Source organism: Gallus gallus, chromosome 3 (assembly GCF_016699485.2).
Source record: "Gallus gallus isolate bGalGal1 chromosome 3, bGalGal1.mat.broiler.GRCg7b, whole genome shotgun sequence".
In the NCBI taxonomy this organism is placed as follows: domain Eukaryota; kingdom Metazoa; phylum Chordata; class Aves; order Galliformes; family Phasianidae; genus Gallus; species Gallus gallus.
This window is the reverse complement of record NC_052534.1, coordinates 87,724,508-87,742,625: the sequence shown is the minus strand read 5'-3', so window position 1 is coordinate 87,742,625 and position 18,118 is coordinate 87,724,508. Positions and strand designations below refer to the sequence as shown.

The 18,118-nt window shown below is 38.7% G+C and overlaps 1 protein-coding gene across 6 annotated transcripts in view; it reads left to right on the top strand.

Annotated features, from left to right (window-relative positions):
• Window positions 1-18,118, top strand: part of LRRC1 (leucine rich repeat containing 1) — a 62,253-nt gene that overhangs the window by 42,835 nt on the left and 1,300 nt on the right. For 3 of the 6 annotated variants that reach the window (XM_046939750.1, XM_015284908.4, XM_046939752.1), the window contains 6 exons: window positions 1,103-1,247; window positions 3,747-3,865; window positions 4,876-4,959; window positions 13,702-13,817; window positions 14,689-14,861; window positions 16,384-16,520. In XM_046939750.1, the coding sequence (XP_046795706.1) occupies window positions 1,103-1,247; window positions 3,747-3,865; window positions 4,876-4,959; window positions 13,702-13,817; window positions 14,689-14,861; window positions 16,384-16,520 (774 nt within the window). Of the gene's footprint in view, window positions 1-1,102; window positions 1,248-3,746; window positions 3,866-4,875; window positions 4,960-13,701; window positions 13,818-14,688; window positions 14,862-16,380; window positions 16,521-18,118 lie in introns of all 6 variants that reach the window. The other 3 variants (XM_040697438.2, XM_015284907.4, XM_046939751.1) reach the window with 1 other exon arrangement.

Here is an 18,118-nt window from a genome sequence, read left to right as displayed (position 1 = left end):
CCCTGTTCAACTTATTGTCATTTGCTGTATTGATCTCACTGTCAACAACGTAACTTGGAAATTGGTTACAGTTTAGTGGACTTCCTTGACTTGGTTGTTGGCTTGGCCTAATTATTTTTTAAGTATATCTATTTAAACACGGATAATCATTCATAAAAGGTCAAGAGTGACTTCTGCAGCTGCTTTTGTTGAAGCTGGCTGTAACTGTGTGTTTTTTTTTTGATATCCTACATGTTCATCCTTAGGATAGAAGCTGTGTGTGTGTGTTTAATGAAAGATTCTCTTGAGAGGCAAACATTTTCTAAAAAAAGAAAAAAGCTATCTTGTGAGTAAGAGTCAGAGCTGTCTATGCATGAAAATACAGTATTTGTGAAAGTAAAGGGCAACTCCCTTCTTCCTCCTATAGTTCTGTTCTCCCAAAGATGATTTAAATGTCTGAAGTGTGAACTATTGTAGAACACGTATAGGGGTGTATGTGTACGTGGGGAATGGGAGGGTTGCTCTTATACTTAACAGGGACAGAGGTATTTCTCTGACAGACTTTTAAGCTGATTGTCAGATTACCATTGTAAAAATTAGGTAATCATAATTGTAGGTGATGGCAGTATAACTTGGCACTTCTAAGATGCTTGCTAGGGCAGCACTCCTAATTCCTATTTCTTCCTTTGTTGCAGCTGGGAGATGTGAGGATATGAAATCCCTAGATGTCATGGCATGTTGCTGTATTGGCCAGGAGAGACTAATCCTAATTTACCTAAGGTTAATTGGGAGGGGCAGACCATAATTAAGTGAAGGTTGATAATCAGTTCTGAAAAAACAGCTTTTTGTTCTTTACTTGAGGTTTTTTTACTCAGTTTTGGTTGGTGCTTGCCTGGGTACGCTTAGCATAGCTTGTCTGGCTACTAAAGCCAGTTCTGAAATTTAGAACAAGAAACTGCAGTGTGGTTGGTTTATCATGCAGAATTTACTTACGTTCTTTTTTCAACATTTAGAGGTCACACAAAAAGTTGCTTTTCTTTCTGGAATTTCATTGTGATAGCACATTTTTCAAATTGCTTTGTGACATGTTGGAGCGTGACTAAAGTTTCACCTTGTGTTGCAGGAAGTAGGAAACCTGAAAAACCTGCTTTGTCTGGATGTTTCTGAGAATAAATTGGAATGCCTTCCTGAAGAAATTAATGGTCTGACTTCTTTAACAGACTTGCTTGTTTCTCAGAATTTACTTCAAGTCTTACCTGATGGCATTGGTAAATATATGATGAACGTTATCATTCAGAACTGTTTAATCCTCAGTAAACTGGAAGTCGTTTGTTTTCATGTCTTTTGAAGTCTTCTATTTTTGTGTAAGAGATGAGCTTGTCTTAGCTTTTTTTTTTTTTTTGCTTAGGATGAAATACATAACTATTAATTTAGCATTTTAATTTTCTTCATAAAGACTACCTCTTAATTCTTCTTTGGCCTGCACTTAGTATTTAATAGAACAAAACAAAAGTTAGTATATCCTCACTGTTCCTACTGTAAGTCATGGTCAAAACTCTTCAACATTGTAAAATTCTAGCTTGTAACAGACTGTAAAATTGGTTGATGGTATTGCTACAAAAAATACCCTCCTCTTTAGTGGGGATGTGTCATTATCTTGAGCTGGACAATGTGGTTAATCCTGTATGGGACCCAGTGGGTGACTGTTCCAGTTGCAGCCTTCACCCTTGTGGATCCAAACTACAACCTTTCTGGTGTGTGACACTTGAAAAACAGCTTACAAATTTCCTTTCTAAAGCAAATATCTTTGCCTGTGAAGTAGCCAGTGAGACATTATTTCTTCACTACTCATCAGCTATTTTTCCAGAATTTTTCTTGCTGCAAGAGTGTGCCTTTTCCTTCCCAGGACTCTTTTCAATCCTGTAGCAGAGAAAGAATTTAAATAAGAAAGTGGAAAAGAATGGACAGATGTCCCCACTCTCTCCAAATGCTGTGTGAGCCTGAGAAAAGATAAATACTTCTCTAGAACTTAAATTTTTGGGGTGTGGGGTGAATACTGTCCTACGGTTGAATGGTGTGTGTTTGTTGGAGCTGTAGCAGCACTTTCATATGATGCAAGCTGGCCAGTACAGTGTTGTACATCAGAAGTGATGCATCGTCTTTTGGAAGGGTACAGACCATGCAGGTTGCAAGAGGGAAGTTTGTCTGTGATGCCAGTTGGTAAACAAGAGGAGCTGCCTATTTTTAAGAATCCTCATAAATGGAAATCCATTGCTAGGGAAGGTGATTGCGAAGGGCAGTTTTATTGGGCAGGTTATTTTGTGCTAAGCCCAGTTTGCATGTGCTTCTTGTAGCATTCTCTCTGTGTGCTTTTTTCATAAATGCAAAAATGCCCCAGCACCCTTGGGCTGTCTGTTTTAGTGCGGCACCACCTCCAAGTGAGAAAACTTCTCTTGATGTCTCACTAGGGACTCCCACACTTGAATTTGTGGCCACTGCTGTCTTACCAGCACTGCAGAGAAGTGTTTGTCTCTGTCATCTCTGTCACTGTTTTTCACATATTTGTAGGTTATTCCTTGGTACCTCTTTAGCTGCCCTTTTGTTGGAGTAGATAATGTCAGCTCCCTCAGCCTCAGCTCACACGTGTCCCAGCTACCTCAACAGCTTTGTGCTGGACCTCAACCCCCTTCTCCCCATTTCTTTTTAATTAGCAGGGGCTTGGGACATGAAACTGAGTGTGCTTTTACAGGTGTGGCCTCACCAGTGTCCAGTAGATGAAACACAGCAACTTCTTTTATCTGCTGAATGAATTTTCCCAAATTTAGCCTGTTTAATTTACGTCTGGTGACAGCGCACTGCTAATGCATATTCAACCTGGTGTCCGCTGTAATCCTCAGGTCCTTCCCAGCAGGGCTCCTGTACAGCCAGTCACTTTCCAGCCTAGACAGGTGCGCAAGGTCATTCTGTCCAGGCACAGAGCTCTGTGCACCACCTGAACTGCAGGTTTCTGTTTAGGTGGCTGCCTTTCCATGCATCTGCCATGTCTTCAGTGATTTAGCATCATCAAGTTTGATGTACCAGCCTGCTGGAACTATTCTGGACAATTTGGGGATGGACATGAAGGTGTCATCAGCTAGTGCTGTCTCCTGAATTCTCTGTCCTGGGCTCTATGTAGGTCAGCTCTAGTTTCCACAGTTCATCAAAAAACATTCCAGTGTAAAAGAGCTGTCTGAGGAGAAGATCTTCAGAAAAGTTTGTCTCTATTCTAAATAATAAACTTGACTTTCACATCTGTCAAACTGGGCTATATATATTAGGACAAAGAGACCTTTGTCGTGTTTGGGATTAGGCTGTCACTTTTGTGTAAACCTTTCTTACTATGACTGAATACACGTAGGTGCTCAATGTTAGCAAACATTGAATAATTGAGGAAAAAAAAAACACTTTTTTCTGCTGTATATAGGTTTCCCAGCAGACACTTAGTTTTTAGTTCTTGACTTGAGATGGGGCAATACTCAGATTACAATTTTAATACAGTTTAATATACCAAAATGTGATTATTATGTCATTGAGTTTACAGTTAATTTAAATAAACTTGCAAAAATTGTTGCAAAGGCCAAGTGGAGCAGTACCTGACTTCTTTTTTTCTTACCTGAAAAAGAGCATTTAATTGTGTTGGAGAGTTTCTAAAACTTTTACAGCAGAAAGATTCTCTATAATTAAAGCAAAGTTACTAAGCCAAACAAATGTATTGTTCCTCTGCCTAGGAAAATTGAGGAAGCTGTCAATTTTGAAGGTTGATCAGAACAAACTTATTCAGCTAACAGATTCAATTGGAGACTGTGAAAGCCTTACTGAACTAGTTCTAACAGAAAATCAGCTGCAGGTAAGTATGGTCTTGACTGCTCAGATGGCTAGCAGTGAAAAGGCTTGTTGGGAAGTGTTGATTCACTTAGCTTGTAAGGCTACTCACCATCCCTACTTGCTAAGGAGCATGCTTTCTTTAAATGCATTTTATTTCTAACCTGTTAAGTGGGTGCTGAAGATCAAGTCCTACGAAGTAAAAATTCTCCCTTCTAAAGATCTAAGCAGTTACATATATTCACTCTTGAATCTTTCATGATCACGAAGGGAATTGGAGCACCTGGAGAGCAGGTATCATTTACTTTGTTGTGTTTTTAATGTAGAGGTTGTGCTGCATTGTGTCATTGCCAATTTTTGTTTTGCATTATCTGGATCAGGCTTGTTGGAACTGAATAGAAGCTCTAACTGATGCAGAGCTACTGTCATATTCTTTCTTGCTCTGCTGATTTGCTCCAGCAAGGTACTAAATATGGTATGTGGTCAATTAAAATAAAATTTCAGACCCCCTCCAACTAGGTATTTTCTCTCTTTCCTTAGAATTGTGTTGTTATGATGTTGACACTTGAAATTGAAAGTGGAAAAGTTTGTAAAAATCTAACTTTGAGCATTTCTTAAGTTAGGTTTATGCATAGTAGGAGCTTACGTCTTTTGGAAAGACACTTTCCCAGAGGTCAGTTCATAGCACCTAGCCGAGGGACTTGCCTCTCAGTTAGCTATCTAGGGAGCTTCCTCTTAGGTTCTGTGGACATTCTGCATACGTGCTTCTCTTAGCAGCTGCCATCTGTCTGCCATCTTAGGGCAGAGATAACTCATGAGCAAATTAGTGTTAGGAACTGAAATTCTTAGATTTTTCTTCTGCAAGATAAAACCTTGGAACTCCTTCAGAAGGCATGGTAATAACCAGGAGTAACTGCATACTAATTTTGAAAATGGATCAGTCTCTTAATTCATTTTTAAATTGAGATAAGTTTTGTACTGTCTTACTGCATTTACAGAATTAATTTGCATATTTCTTTGTTTCCGTTGGCACAGATATTACCAAAGAGCATTGGAAAACTGAAGAAGCTGAACAATTTGAATGCCGATAGAAACAAATTAACATCTTTGCCCAAAGAGGTAAATCTTGTGCAATTAACTTTAATAGATATGATTATATAAACATAGAAAATTCTAATTTCATGTTCCTCAAAGTAGTAACAGATGGCTTTGATCCACTGGATGTTCCTCCCAAAAAGGTCGCTACCAGAAATGTGCCCATTAGATCTCAACAGATAAAATCTGAGCAACGTATGTGTTGATTTGGTGGCTTGGAAGTGCAAAATGTGCTTGCGGTCTAACAAGACACGGATCTAATCAACTTGTAACTAATCATTCTCAGTGTGGATGTCAGGTCAAGCACTGTTTGAAAACTGAAAGTTCTGTTTAAGTGAATGCATTTAAACATACGTATTCTTCTTCTATAGATAGTGTAAAAATTCTGCCAGGAGTTTTCCTAGACCCAATCTTGTGAGCAAGACTGAAAAGAGGATTTCATATTATGAAAAATCATTGTTTTGACTGTATTCTTTATTCTGGAGATCTCAGACTATTTTGCTTTTAATATGAGGAACTGAAGTGACCAGGATCAATGATATCTGAAACCTTACGGCTCTGCTCTCTGGGACTTCTACACATAATCACAGAATGACTGAGGCTCACAGGGGTCTCTGAGTCCAGCTTGTCCAACCCCTACTGAAGCAGGGACACCCAGAGTGGGGTGCCCAGGACCCTACTCTTCTGGCTTCTGAAGATCTCCAATCATGAGATTCCACAGCCTCTGGTCAGCCTATGGTAGTGTTTGATCACTCTCACAGTAAAGAAGAATTTCACGAAAGTGCTCCCTGAAGTGCTTGTTGCCTACTATAACAATATAAGGAGTGAATGAGGCTAGAATTTCTGGTATGAAGTTAAATATAATGCTGGCATTACAAGTTTAAGTTCTGGAAAGAGATCAGATCAATGCTTATGCTGCATCCTCTTTTCTCTTTCACTTGTAATTGGTTGGAGCATGTGATTGAGAATTAATTCTGTTTGCACTGCTATTTCTGTTACTTTTGTCCAGGAGGTTCTCCAATGGCTGAGGTCTGAGCTTCAGTAGGTTGGTTGCAGAGAACAGGTTCCCTTGTTGTTCCTTTCTGGTTTGGTTTGAAAGTGTACGTTTGGTGAGGGAGGAAAGAGAAAGTTAGTACTGCAGCTCCTCTGGCAGGACAGAGAATCCTCCATTGAGATGCTGCTAGTGCTAAAGAGGAAATTACCAAGGGTGTACCCAGATGAATTGCATAAATGCTAGCAAGAGACAGGATCTTGGGAAAACTGTGTTTCTGGGTTGGGTTATAATGACAGCGTGATCTTGTACTCGTTCAGCAAAGAGCTAGAAATTAATGCATTTCATGAGTCTCCTAAGCAATCTGTGGTTGAGGCCTGTACAATTTTATGTCTAGTTTAGCTTTAAACTAGCCGATAGTGTTGTAGCATGGAAGGTTTTACTGATGCACGTTCCAGATCGGCCATTAATAGCTTACGTAGTGTACATAAACTTTTCTTGGTTAATTATATCATAGAATCATAGAATGGTTTGGATTGGAAGGGACCTCTAAGATCATCTAGTTCCAACCCCCCTGCTATAGGCAGGGACACCGCCCTCTAGACCAGGCTGCTCAAAGCCCCATCCAGCCTGGCCTTGAATGCCTCCAGGGTTGGAGCATCCACATCCTCTCTGGGCAATCTGTTCCAGTGTCTCACCACCCTCACAGTAAAGAATTTCTTCCTAATATATAGTCTAAATCTATTCTCTTCCAGTTTAAAACCATTTCCCCTCATTCTGTTGCTACCTGCCCTTATAAAAAGTCCCTTCTTAGCTTTCTTGTAGGTCCCCTTCAGGTACTGGAAAAAGGGGACCATACCATATCAGTGGAGTTGGAAAGGGAGTCTTCCATATAATGTGTGTGTATTTAAGGCAAGTTGAGGAAATTTGGAATGCCTGGACTGTCAAAGCATCACAGGAAAATCAATGTATCCTCTGTTTGCCGATTCAGGGGCAGTAACTTACTACTCTGTGGGGATAAGATAAATATTGGGTGTGTTTGCTGGGACTTGGAGATGATGCATGGGGCCTCTTGCGACGTGTATCAGAGTAAGAAATATGGCTTGGAAGGATCAGGGGAAAGGGTAAGAGCAGAAGATTTGGATACAGGAGCAAGTAAAGCAGGATAAATATGGGATACATTTATCTGGGAGGGATAACAGAACTGAGGTCTTGGCCTTGGGAAAAGAAGTTACGGATGCTGAACAAGAAATAGGAAATTGAGTGGCAGAGATAGAAAGCGTTGCCTAATTAGTAAAGGAGTTGGGGACATCAAAGGGTGAAGTGAAGAACAAGAATGTGTGTGAAGGTCATTACTGCATGTAACTTTCAGCACTGGATAGAAAGGGGAGTGGGTACTTGCACAAGGGATGGCCTAACATAAGGGGCAAATTTGTGTTTGAGCAAGGTGAGTGATGAGAAAATGAAAGGTTTCGTTACTGACTTGGGAAAAAAGAAAAAGAAAAAAACAGTGTTCTAATTGAACACCTAAACTCTGCTAGACCAGCTGTGCAGTTGTGATCTTTATCCCTATAAGAAATGGATGTGGGACGTGAATTTATGAATTTCTGTTGTAGAGAGACAGAGGTACAGTCTTGTAAAATGCATATGGAAAATGCGGGACTTCATGCTATGGAGAAGAACACATGCAACAGATAAGTTTACCCACTGGTATCTTTATCGTTCACTCCAAAGTAGTGAAGAGAACATTTTTTTTATACACACACACACATACATATGTATGTATATAATGGCAGAAATTGTATGCCTGCTATGATGAGATGCTGTATGAATTTTAGCTTGTCTGTTCGTTTGCTTGGGTTTTGTTGTTGTAGTTGTTAGCAGTTTAATTGGATTGGATTTGGGTCAGCCTGTCAAGCCGTTACTCCGCCAGATTGTTTCTATGCACACTTGTGAAGTCAGCCTCTGCCATTTGGTGTAAGATTTCTTGACTTCAGATTATTGAGGAATTTGCTTGCAGTACCCCTTTAAAGTTTCCTGGTTCAAGGGTTCTTCTGTATCTGGTGTGGATATATAAGGTAAAATGTGAAACAGCTGAATGTCTGACAAAGGCTTGAGTCACTGTCAGATTTCATCTTCAGTATCTCATCTTGCAGCTTAATCGCTCTCAGTGAGCTGAGTGCTGTAGCAGACTTCAGCAAGAACTGAGTTTGTCTAAACCTGTTTGTAGTTACAAATGTTTTTCCCCTTAAACCTGAAAGACCTGCCTGGTGACTCTTTCATGTCGAAATCCCACCCTGGCACTGAAACGCTGGTGAAACTGGAGTGTTGATTTTGGCACTTACATAAATAATCTCCTTGGAATGTTTTCCAGTTCATGTGCTTTCATTAATGAGTCTCTACAACTTGCAGAGATCTGGTAACGTGTTTTCCTAGCTCTGAGGTATATTATGGCTGAGAATTATTGCTGCAGTAGATGAAACTGTAATTGTTTTCGGGGGGCAATAACTGCTCTTTTTACATTCTTAGTTTTTTTTTTTTTAAACGGTTGGGGCTGCTTTTTTGTTTGTGGCTTCTACTTCCTATGTCCTCTCTCATTTTTGTAGAAGTATATGTTTGTATCTCACAAAGGGGAAAAAGACGCTGAGGAAAACTTGGCTTGAGTCAGAGAAGCTTCTCTGACAGAGAAGCTTTGTTGCCGTGTTCCTCTCATACTATTCACTGGTGGTGCAGAAGATGTCAAAGTGAGTTTGCAGAAAATTCTCCCAATCAATGTAAAGTTAGGAATAGCTGATAGTGTTATTTGTAGTGAATTATGCAATTTCTTCTAAACTTGATCTGCTTGCAATTAAAGAATTAATCCTTCTAGTCTGTGGCCAAGGAAAATTCTGTTTTTATTTGCTCTGAATCCAAGCAGGGTTTTGGTTTATGACATCCTGGAAAAGGTTTTACAACAAAATAGTAACTGTGTTTGAATTAGAGTTTTATAGGCTTATTGAGAGTTCTTGATACTGACAGCTATTCTAAAAGCTAAACAAAAGAGATGGCCAACAAAAGAGATGAACCTCAACTGGTCACATTCTAAAGAGTAATCATAATATTTATCACAGTGTTGTATTTTCTTGCATTTCTTATGCCTGTGTGAAAGATGCTTACTGTTAAAGGACAGTGAAATTGGTTCATAGCTTTTGAGCAGTTAGTAAGTAGATGGTGAGATCAGAAGGTGTTATTCAACTAAAGTAACTTTCAGGTCTTCTAAGTTTCCCACTTCTAATTTATGACTTGGTTTTAGAATGCTAATGAGATGAGAGTATGTCATAGTAGTAATTGAGAATTGGTCAGCAATGATGGATGGCTGTAACTGCTCAGCTTAGCTCAAGAGAGGGAGGAAAAGTAAGTTTTTGGGAGGGATCTAAAATGCAAGAGAGGATTGAATCTGTAAACTCTTCATGGGTTCATCTACAGAAAGCTGTAACTTGAGTCCAGAGATGTCAACAAGAAAAAACAAATGTCAGTCGCAAGGTTATTGTAACAGAAAAGTGCAACAGAAGTCAGGTGATCAAAAAATATTCAGCTGACGGAAGTGTCAAAACAGCAGCCACTATGCAGTAGAGGAGTCAGCAGCAGCACCAGAAGAGACATGATGTTCTAAGGTCTAACAGTTCTGGCGGACTGTTAAAGTTGAATTAGTACTGAGTACGTGGATGTCAAGAAAGCTGAAGTCTGAAGTGGTGAACACTGACTGTGATGAGAATGTGGAGAGGAGTTTTAGCAGGACGAGTTGACATGTTCTTTGTGTATGTCCAAGTCTTAATGTTTCTCCAGAAAAAGGAAGCTGAACATCAGAGTGAGACAGAAGAACAACACCTCCATAAGGGCAGTTCTGTGTGAAGCTTAGGCTTCTTTAGAGAAATCTTAGTGGCACCCTAAAGAAATGTTAGTGGCACCCATAGTTGTAGAAAGCCCTCCAGATGCAAATAAGCAAAAAAAAAAAAAAAAAAAAAAACAACCATAGAATCACAGAATTACTCAGGTTGGAAAAGACCTTAAAGATCATCAAGTCCAACCACAACCTAACCAAACTACCCTAACAACTCTCTGCTAAATCACATCTCTGAGCACCACATCCAAATGGTTTTTAAATACATCCAGGGATGGTGACTCAACCACTTCCCTGGGAAGCCTATTCCAGTGCTTAACAATCCTTCCAGTAAAGAAGTTTTTCTTGATATCCAACCTAAACCTCCCCTGGTGCAACTTGAGGCCATTTCCCCTTACCCTGTCACCCATCACCAGTGAGAAGAGACCAACCCCACTCTCACTGCAACCTCCCTTCATGTATCTGTAGAGAGCAATAAGGTCTCCCCTCAGCCTCCTTTTCCCCAGACTAAACAGCCCCACTTCCTTCAGTTGCTCCTCGTAGGTTTTGTTCAGGCTTTGCGGTAGTGTAAAATCAATGATCTCAGAGTAAGCCCTTTGTATTAACAATCATTTTCTATCTTAGATTCAGTCTGACTGAAGTTTTCATTGTTCTTTGTTTTTAGTCTGAGCTGACTATTCTCTGGAGATGGTGGGATAGGAGAATTGAATAACTCTTACTGAAGTGGCTAGAGTGAAATAACACTCTGATCAGTTGTGTGTGACTTAGACATACACAACTCATTAGAGACGTTTTACTCATATCCAGTTCACTACAGAAGAATGTGAGGGCTTGGTGAAGCCTCCAGACTTTTAGAATAGTTATTTGTGTGCCTAGAATGAAGCACATTTTTGTCTATTAAGTGAAGTCTTGCGCTCAAAATGAACTGTGTGTTTAACTGTTAAATGGGCTTGTGGTCCAAACTGTGTACTTGGTGCCTCCGTCATGGTTTGGCAAGGTCTTTTGTAAGCATGTGATGAAAACCAGGGAAAGCATGAGCAGAGCGTGCCTGGTTCTTTGTCCATTAATGACTTTTGGCCAAACCAACAAAGTTCCCTGTATTGTATTACTTCATTGTGGTCAAACCGATGCTTTCCTTTCAGCATGCCGTTCGGTGTGTGCCCTGTTACCTCAGTGATAACACTTTGTGTTTAGGTTTCTTCAGCTGTTGGATTTGATGTCTTTCTGTACTGCCAGATGAGTGCAGTCTTTTATGAAATGAAGGTGATTTTTTTAATTTAACTGTTGGCTTGTCTTTTTTCTCTGTGATATCTCACCTGATGCTAACTGCTTGTTAGATGCTGCCTGTGTTTTTGAAAGTTTCATAAAAAGATTTCTGTATCTGTCTGTTATCTCCCCTCAGCTGCCCTCTTCAAAAAAAAAAAAATGTCTTCGCTACCTCTGAATGAAACAGACTATCAGACTATCAATGAAATCAGACTATTTGAACAACTATCCGTTAACTGATAGCACAAAATTAAAGTAGCTGAAGACAGCAGTAGCTTCCAAGTTCTAACCCTCCTTAGAGTTGAAGAATGTATGTTCTGTCTCCATTTGTTGGCATGCTCTTGTCCAGTATGGATAAAGAAAAATAAATTGAACATCTTTTGTATTTTCTCAATTGTTAGCCGCTTGGAAAATTATGGGTCAGGTAAATTGATAACCCTGTAAGTATTATTCAGTCCACAGTTCTACCGTTATCTTTCATTAAACTGCTTTAAATGCATGATGTCTCGGGCTGGCTGGTTCCACTGCTGCATTTTTCCATTGTCACAAGTAGAGACGTGCCAGTCTCATCAGGGCTGCATGGCTTCCTTTGTTCATTTGCCTAAACTGTTTGGATCTTCATGCTCTAAAACTGAATAATGCAAACTTCATTCTTAGTAAAGCAAACACTGTCTACAGTTAGGGCATCACTTGCCAGTTCATCAGCATTCACTTAACTCTCTCTCTTGCTTTTCATGACTCCTTGTGTGAGATGAAACTGTGTGAAACTAATCAGATAGCATATATACTGGTTTTTTTTCTGTATGGCGCTCCATATTCTGTGAATGCATCAAGGCACATTATTTGAGAATCTATACTTGCTTTCGAGTGACAAACAGGAGTATTGTACTAAGAAAGGTTTGCGTGTGAGTTGAGCATTGGTTTCTAAGGGCTTTGATTCACAAGCTAAAATAGCTAACAAGATTGCTGCTCCTAGTGTACATATGGACCCTGAAAGGCTGATCCTCTTGTGAAATAGCTGCATCGTAGGTGGCAGTGATTTAAGGGAAACCAACCCAGATTTTGTTTTGTCAACAGAATATTGTACTGTAACCTTGCACTGTAAACAGCTTGTGAATCAGAAGCCGTGAGCAGCTCATGGCTGCCTTCTTCCATTAAAATGTACTTGAAATATTATGGAAGTTGAGTGGGGTATGAATGCTCATTTTGTTTGCCTTCAAGCTCACGGTGGCATCCTTTATAAAATGCATTTTTTGCTTGGTAAATAGCGTGGGTTAAATTGAAATGATTTTTATTCTGTCTACTGGAAAAAGCTTTTGTGGTATGTCTGTAATCTAAAACTTTGTTTTGGACTGAGTTGTGGATTTTGCAGAGTCAGAATTGGCAGTTAACAAGAATATATAGACAATTCTAGCCCAGATTTGGGGACTTAAGACCAAGGTTAAATGAGGTGTTGCCTGCATTGTAAGAAAAGAACCTTCTTATATGTATGTTACTGTAAAGTCACTAATTTTTCAGCTGAGGTCTTCTAGTAGGTTTGCTGTTTATACTTCAGATCTAGGTCTGCTTAACTAGAAAGCTTCAAAAGGCTTTGAATAGTTTGATGGTAATATTTGGAATAAGGGAAGAAATGTGCTTTTTTGTTGTTTTTGTTGTTGGGTTTTTTTTTTCCTGCTCATTAATTTTGTAACTGGGAAACAAGCAGTAGTGCTCTTTGAAGCTATGTAAGATAAGCAAGCAAAGGTAGGTTTCCTTTGTGACTAGAAAGAAAGAGTTACTTAAAACAGCTTTCAAGCTGCTAAAATTAATTATCTTGATGTTTATGGAAGTAGCATTTACCATCTGGAACAAAAAGGTGGAATGTTTTCTTTTAATTTAATATAAAAGCTTTATTTTTCTGAGAAATACCTTTGATACTTTAAGGATAAAACTGAACTCTCATCCTTTACACCCCAAAATTAGCTTGGGAATGAAGATGCCTATGCTTGGATAAATTGGTAGAGACATAGGAAATTAGATTGAATTGGCTAGTTCAGATGGGAATTATTCTGAAGATGCTTCTAACAAAACAGGGCACCAGAGATGTTACTCATCAAACCTTCTACTTTTTCTGAACTCTTCATCACTCTTTGTTGACTCAATAAATGTCAGGAGTTGATTGGTTTATTTGTTTGATTTAGTATTGCTTAGAGCCTCGTTGCACTTGCCTGTATATAACATGAGCATGAAGAAAGAAAGAGAATTAGTATGTAAACACTGAGTTAAAAAATGTCGAAAGTTGAAGCTAGTGTTCTTTCTGAGGGTAGTCAGCAAAGTGGCATCTGTGCGGTTATTGACTTCTTCCTGGCTTGAAAGGTGATAAAGGGGTAGGTAGAACCTGACCTGTTTGTAAAGGCACACGTTATTCTCAAATAAAGCTGTTTAAGAAACTGCTACAGCATACTGTCTTCAGGTCAGGCTTCTTTTAAGTTAGCACTTGTTTGTACTCTGTTCCTCTGGGTGAAGTATCTGGCAGGCATTGTAACTTGAATGTACAGTGACATCTTACGTGACCTGTACTGCACGCCATTGTTTATATTACATTACTGCAATAAAAATAGTCTTTTTTTTTTTCTCCTTTCTAATACAGATTGGGGGATGCTGCAGTCTTAATGTGTTTTCTGTGCGTGACAACAGATTATCTCGAATTCCCTCTGAAATTTCACAAGCCACTGAACTCCATGTCCTGGATGTTGCTGGAAACAGGTAAGGTTTTTGTGTGTCATGTTCTTTTCTGGTTTTATATCATTCTTTCTGATGACAGACAACGTTTGGTGTAACAATGAAGTTGCAAAAAGACAGTTCTGACTGCAGTGTTAGCGTTTCTGTTGAAAATGTCGAAGTAATCTTCCCCTCTGGCACAAAGGAGCATAAATCGTGTGTTTTCACATGAGGGTATTCTGGATTGCTTTCACTCAAGGAAAGGATAGGACTTAAAAAAAAAAAAAAAAAAAACAAACCCTGGATCTGTATATTTCTGAATTAAACCTGATAACCTAGGCAGTGTTGTAGAGCTTCAGCTGGAACTACCTGCCTTAATGTGAAGTAACACTAATATTGAGTATCTTAGGGATAACAGCACGAGTGGCAAATAATGCAACTTTCGCTGTGTTGCTTCTCATGAATCTTAGCTGAAGTGCTTCAGAAATCAAAGTGCAAAAGTGATCAGATTGAAGCATAAACCAGCAAATAAATGCAGTTGCTTATGAAAGAAAATAAGTGAAAGACAAGTGGCACCTACATCTGAGCAATGTAATTGCGCTTCTGTTCTGGCAATTGTGTATGTGAGGTTCCAGTACAGAAGCAGCAATCTACGTCCCAGGGCAGTTTACTGCAGTAGAAAAAGCTCAGCATTATTTTAGCTTATTCATAGCTACTGAGAATTAAGCTGCAGGTTCTTTTTAAAAGAATAGAATAGTTTGAGTTGATGAATACTATAATGCCTTGTATTAGAGGCATTAACCTCACTCCAATTTATTCCATCTCAGAACCATGTACTGAATAGATGCTCATGAAGTTGACTCATACATCTCCCAGAGATTACCTCAAATTTTTCCATTTTTCTTTTTTGAACTAGGCTGACGTATCTTCCCATCTCGCTGACCACCTTGAAGCTGAAGGCTTTGTGGTTGTCTGATAACCAGTCCCAACCTTTGCTGACCTTTCAGACTGACACAGATCCTGAAACAGGAGAAAAGATTTTAACATGTGTATTACTTCCTCAAATGCCTTCTGAGCCTGGTTGCCAAGGTAAATGCTTAGAGTGAGTTTTTGATTGCATATAGAAAGAGTTTGTTTACTGTGTTTTCTGTTCTGCAAAGGTTTGTAAACCAGACTGTTTGAAATCTTTGTGTTAGCTCACAGTTAGCACAGTTCTGGTTGAATTTTTACTTTTAATTATTTTTTGGTAATCATACTAGGTTTCAGAAGACTTGCAAACGTAACCGGGAGTGTTACTGACGATAAATTGCCAGCGGTTACAATATATAAAGTACAGACCTGGAGGAGGATGGCTTAATTAATTCTGAGGTTTGCCAGTGGACCAAGTAATGCAGTCCATATTTGCATACATTGTTTATGCATTTTAAATTACACACAAATACGTGGTGAAAACGGTTGGTTTTCCTAATACAGTCTCTTTGCCAGAAATATAATTGAATCGCTAGTAATAAGCAGTAGATGTTTTACTTCTTAGCACCCCAATTTTCTTTCAAGCAGATCTACTTTACAGTAATTTGTATTCTTCAACAAGCATGGAAGCGTAGTTTTAAGTTGCATTTACTTTTTATGCTTGCCTCTTGGCCAAATGGAACTGTAAACTCGTTTTCACTGTTTGCTGTTCTGGTGGCTTCTGGACGTTATTTGTCTTCCAAAATTTTTATAGTGGTATGTGAACATTGAAGGGGATTTACCTGCACCAAATATTTGAACTCTTTCTATAATCACTGGAGAGTAATTTATCCTGTCTCAGAATCAACTTTTAGAATAAACCATGTGGATTGCTCTCCGCTGTGTACAATGGGAACCTGAGGAGAAGAGCTCAGTCGTAGATATCTGCATTATAGGTGACTGTGCTTAGATGACGGTAGTTCAGTCTTTCAGTGCTGTGGAGCTGGAGCAAATAGAAACTGTTCTAACAGTAGAAGTGTGGAAATGGCTGTTGTGTGTGAATTTCTGGGTTTTATGAGAGTACCAATTACATTAAGAATTAAAAAAAGTAAATGAATCCCTTTAGATTTAGAGAAAATTATTACCTCAAGAAGAGTCATGGAGACGGAATGACTGTCTAAAGGCTTGACTAGTAGAAAATTTCCTCCAAAAATTTCTTCTTACAGCTTCAGGTATAGAAAACTTGGAATTAAGATTGTTGGACATGTGCGTCTAGCAACAGTAAAAGGAAGGACTGGTAAAAGTAATGACATTGTGATATGGAATGCCATTTAGGTAACTGGCTAACAAGTGGCAGGTCTAATCAGAAAGACAAACATATAATGGCAAATACATTAAGTTATACATTCAGATTGTAAAACTATGACAAACCTGAAACAGTGCAAGTATAGAAATTTCTTGTTTATATGGAAACTACTTATTATGCGTACTCGATAACAGAAAATTAATGCTAGTTGTGTGTGGCTTTTTTTGTCCAAAATACATAAATAGACAGTTGTATATCTGGATTGGAGGTTGGTTGGATATTGCAGTTATTGACACTTGTAGCATGCTGATATTTTAGACTTTCTGTGACTTCTCAGTTACGTTGGTGTTCTAGCAGATAACCTGCCACGATGTGGTGCGTTGGAGAGTTTGGTAAACGAAATGTCAGATGACACATGGAATGAGCGGGCAGTGAACAGAGTCAGTGCAATTCGCTTCTTAGAAGATGAAAAAGATGAAGAGGATAATGAAATGGTATGTTTTCCAAGACTTTGGACACCTGCAGGCACTGTGACCTTAATATAAAAATGTGAAAAGGATCTGGGCTGTCTCACTGTAAATATTTCATCTGTGACTGCATGCATTTTGGTCATATTAATTGTAGAAACTGTTTGTATTGACTGCTGAAACTTTTCATATTGACATGAAATGCTTTTTTTTTTTTTTTTTTTTTTCCCTTTTTGTTTTGCTTTGAATATAACTAAGTTCTGATGCAGGGCAGTCTTTGTTTTGCTTTCTTTTCCTGTGTTTCCTCAGGGTGCTTTCTCTCCAGCTTTCCAGAAACAAGATAGGATCTTCCTCTGCATCTGTGAAGCTTTACTGCCTGAAAGTATATAGAATCTAACTTAGGATTCCAGCACTCTGGCATGCGTCTCCGCTAAGTTTGCTGCCCATCTACATTGTTTCTCTCTCGTTTCTATTTCTGGTCTCTCTCTGCATTTCTTCTTTTATTCTTTTTCACCATTTGCATTTAAATAACCTTACTGTCCATGAACAGCAAGGTTTACGCTCATTAGTTTCCCACTTAAACCAAGGATGTGGGAACATCTGTCACTGTAGTTAAAGACCTCTCCATTAAGTTGGGCTCTGCATGTCCTGTAGATCAAAATGCAACTTAATCTTTAACTTTACTAACTTTTAATAACAGTTATAAATCTCTGTAAAGATTAAGAATGCTTCAATCAAATGTTTTGGCATGCTTCTTTAATGCTCTAAAAACTTGTTAGTTCTCGTTAGAGCTCAGCCTGACATATCTCAGAGCACTATCTGGATTTTAGCATGCTATAAGCATGGTCTTTCTTTGGAAAGTGGCTATAAAGATTCTTACATGGTAGGGAAATGAACATTTAAATTTCCAAATAAGATGCTTGCTTAACCCAAAGCACTGGAAACCAAATGTCTTTGACAAGCATTGTTTGTAGACTGACTGATAAGGAAGTTCAGAATGATGCTTGTTAACAACTCTGTTAACTTAAGAATGCCCCTACCAGGGCTCAGCTGTTAATGATCACTGTTTTCAGTCCTGGTATTGAAGACTGACAAGAGGCAAGAACCTTTATGGGGGAAAAAGAGGCTTATGATCCTTTATGGGGAGGGTGGTGATTTCTAAAGAAATCTTGACCAATCCAATTATAGCTGGAACATCAGTTCCTCTGTAGTTTACATGTCAGTGGCATACATGTACTTTGCATGTGTGATCTTGTGGGATTTTTTCAAAACCAGATGGATTGTGATTTTTTTTTTTTGTTTTGGTTTCATGTATGATCTTAAATCACCTGGATGGTTTTGAAAAAGTAAGAAAAAAATCCCAAATATATTTATGAAAGAATCTTTACTTCAGAAGTTGTAATTGTACTACATTTGAGTGGCTTTCAGATGTATAGATGAAGAGGAGAAAACTTTTGCTCTTAAGTAGTTCTTAAAGACTCTTTTCTTTGTCTTCACAAAGAAGCAGCTATGAAAATAACTTTCAAAATTAAGCATAGTCGTTTGAGAAGGAAAAGGGGGAAAAAAGAAGGGAAAAAAAATCAATGGCTAGTATTTTGTATGTAAATGCTAAAGCCTTGAAAGCG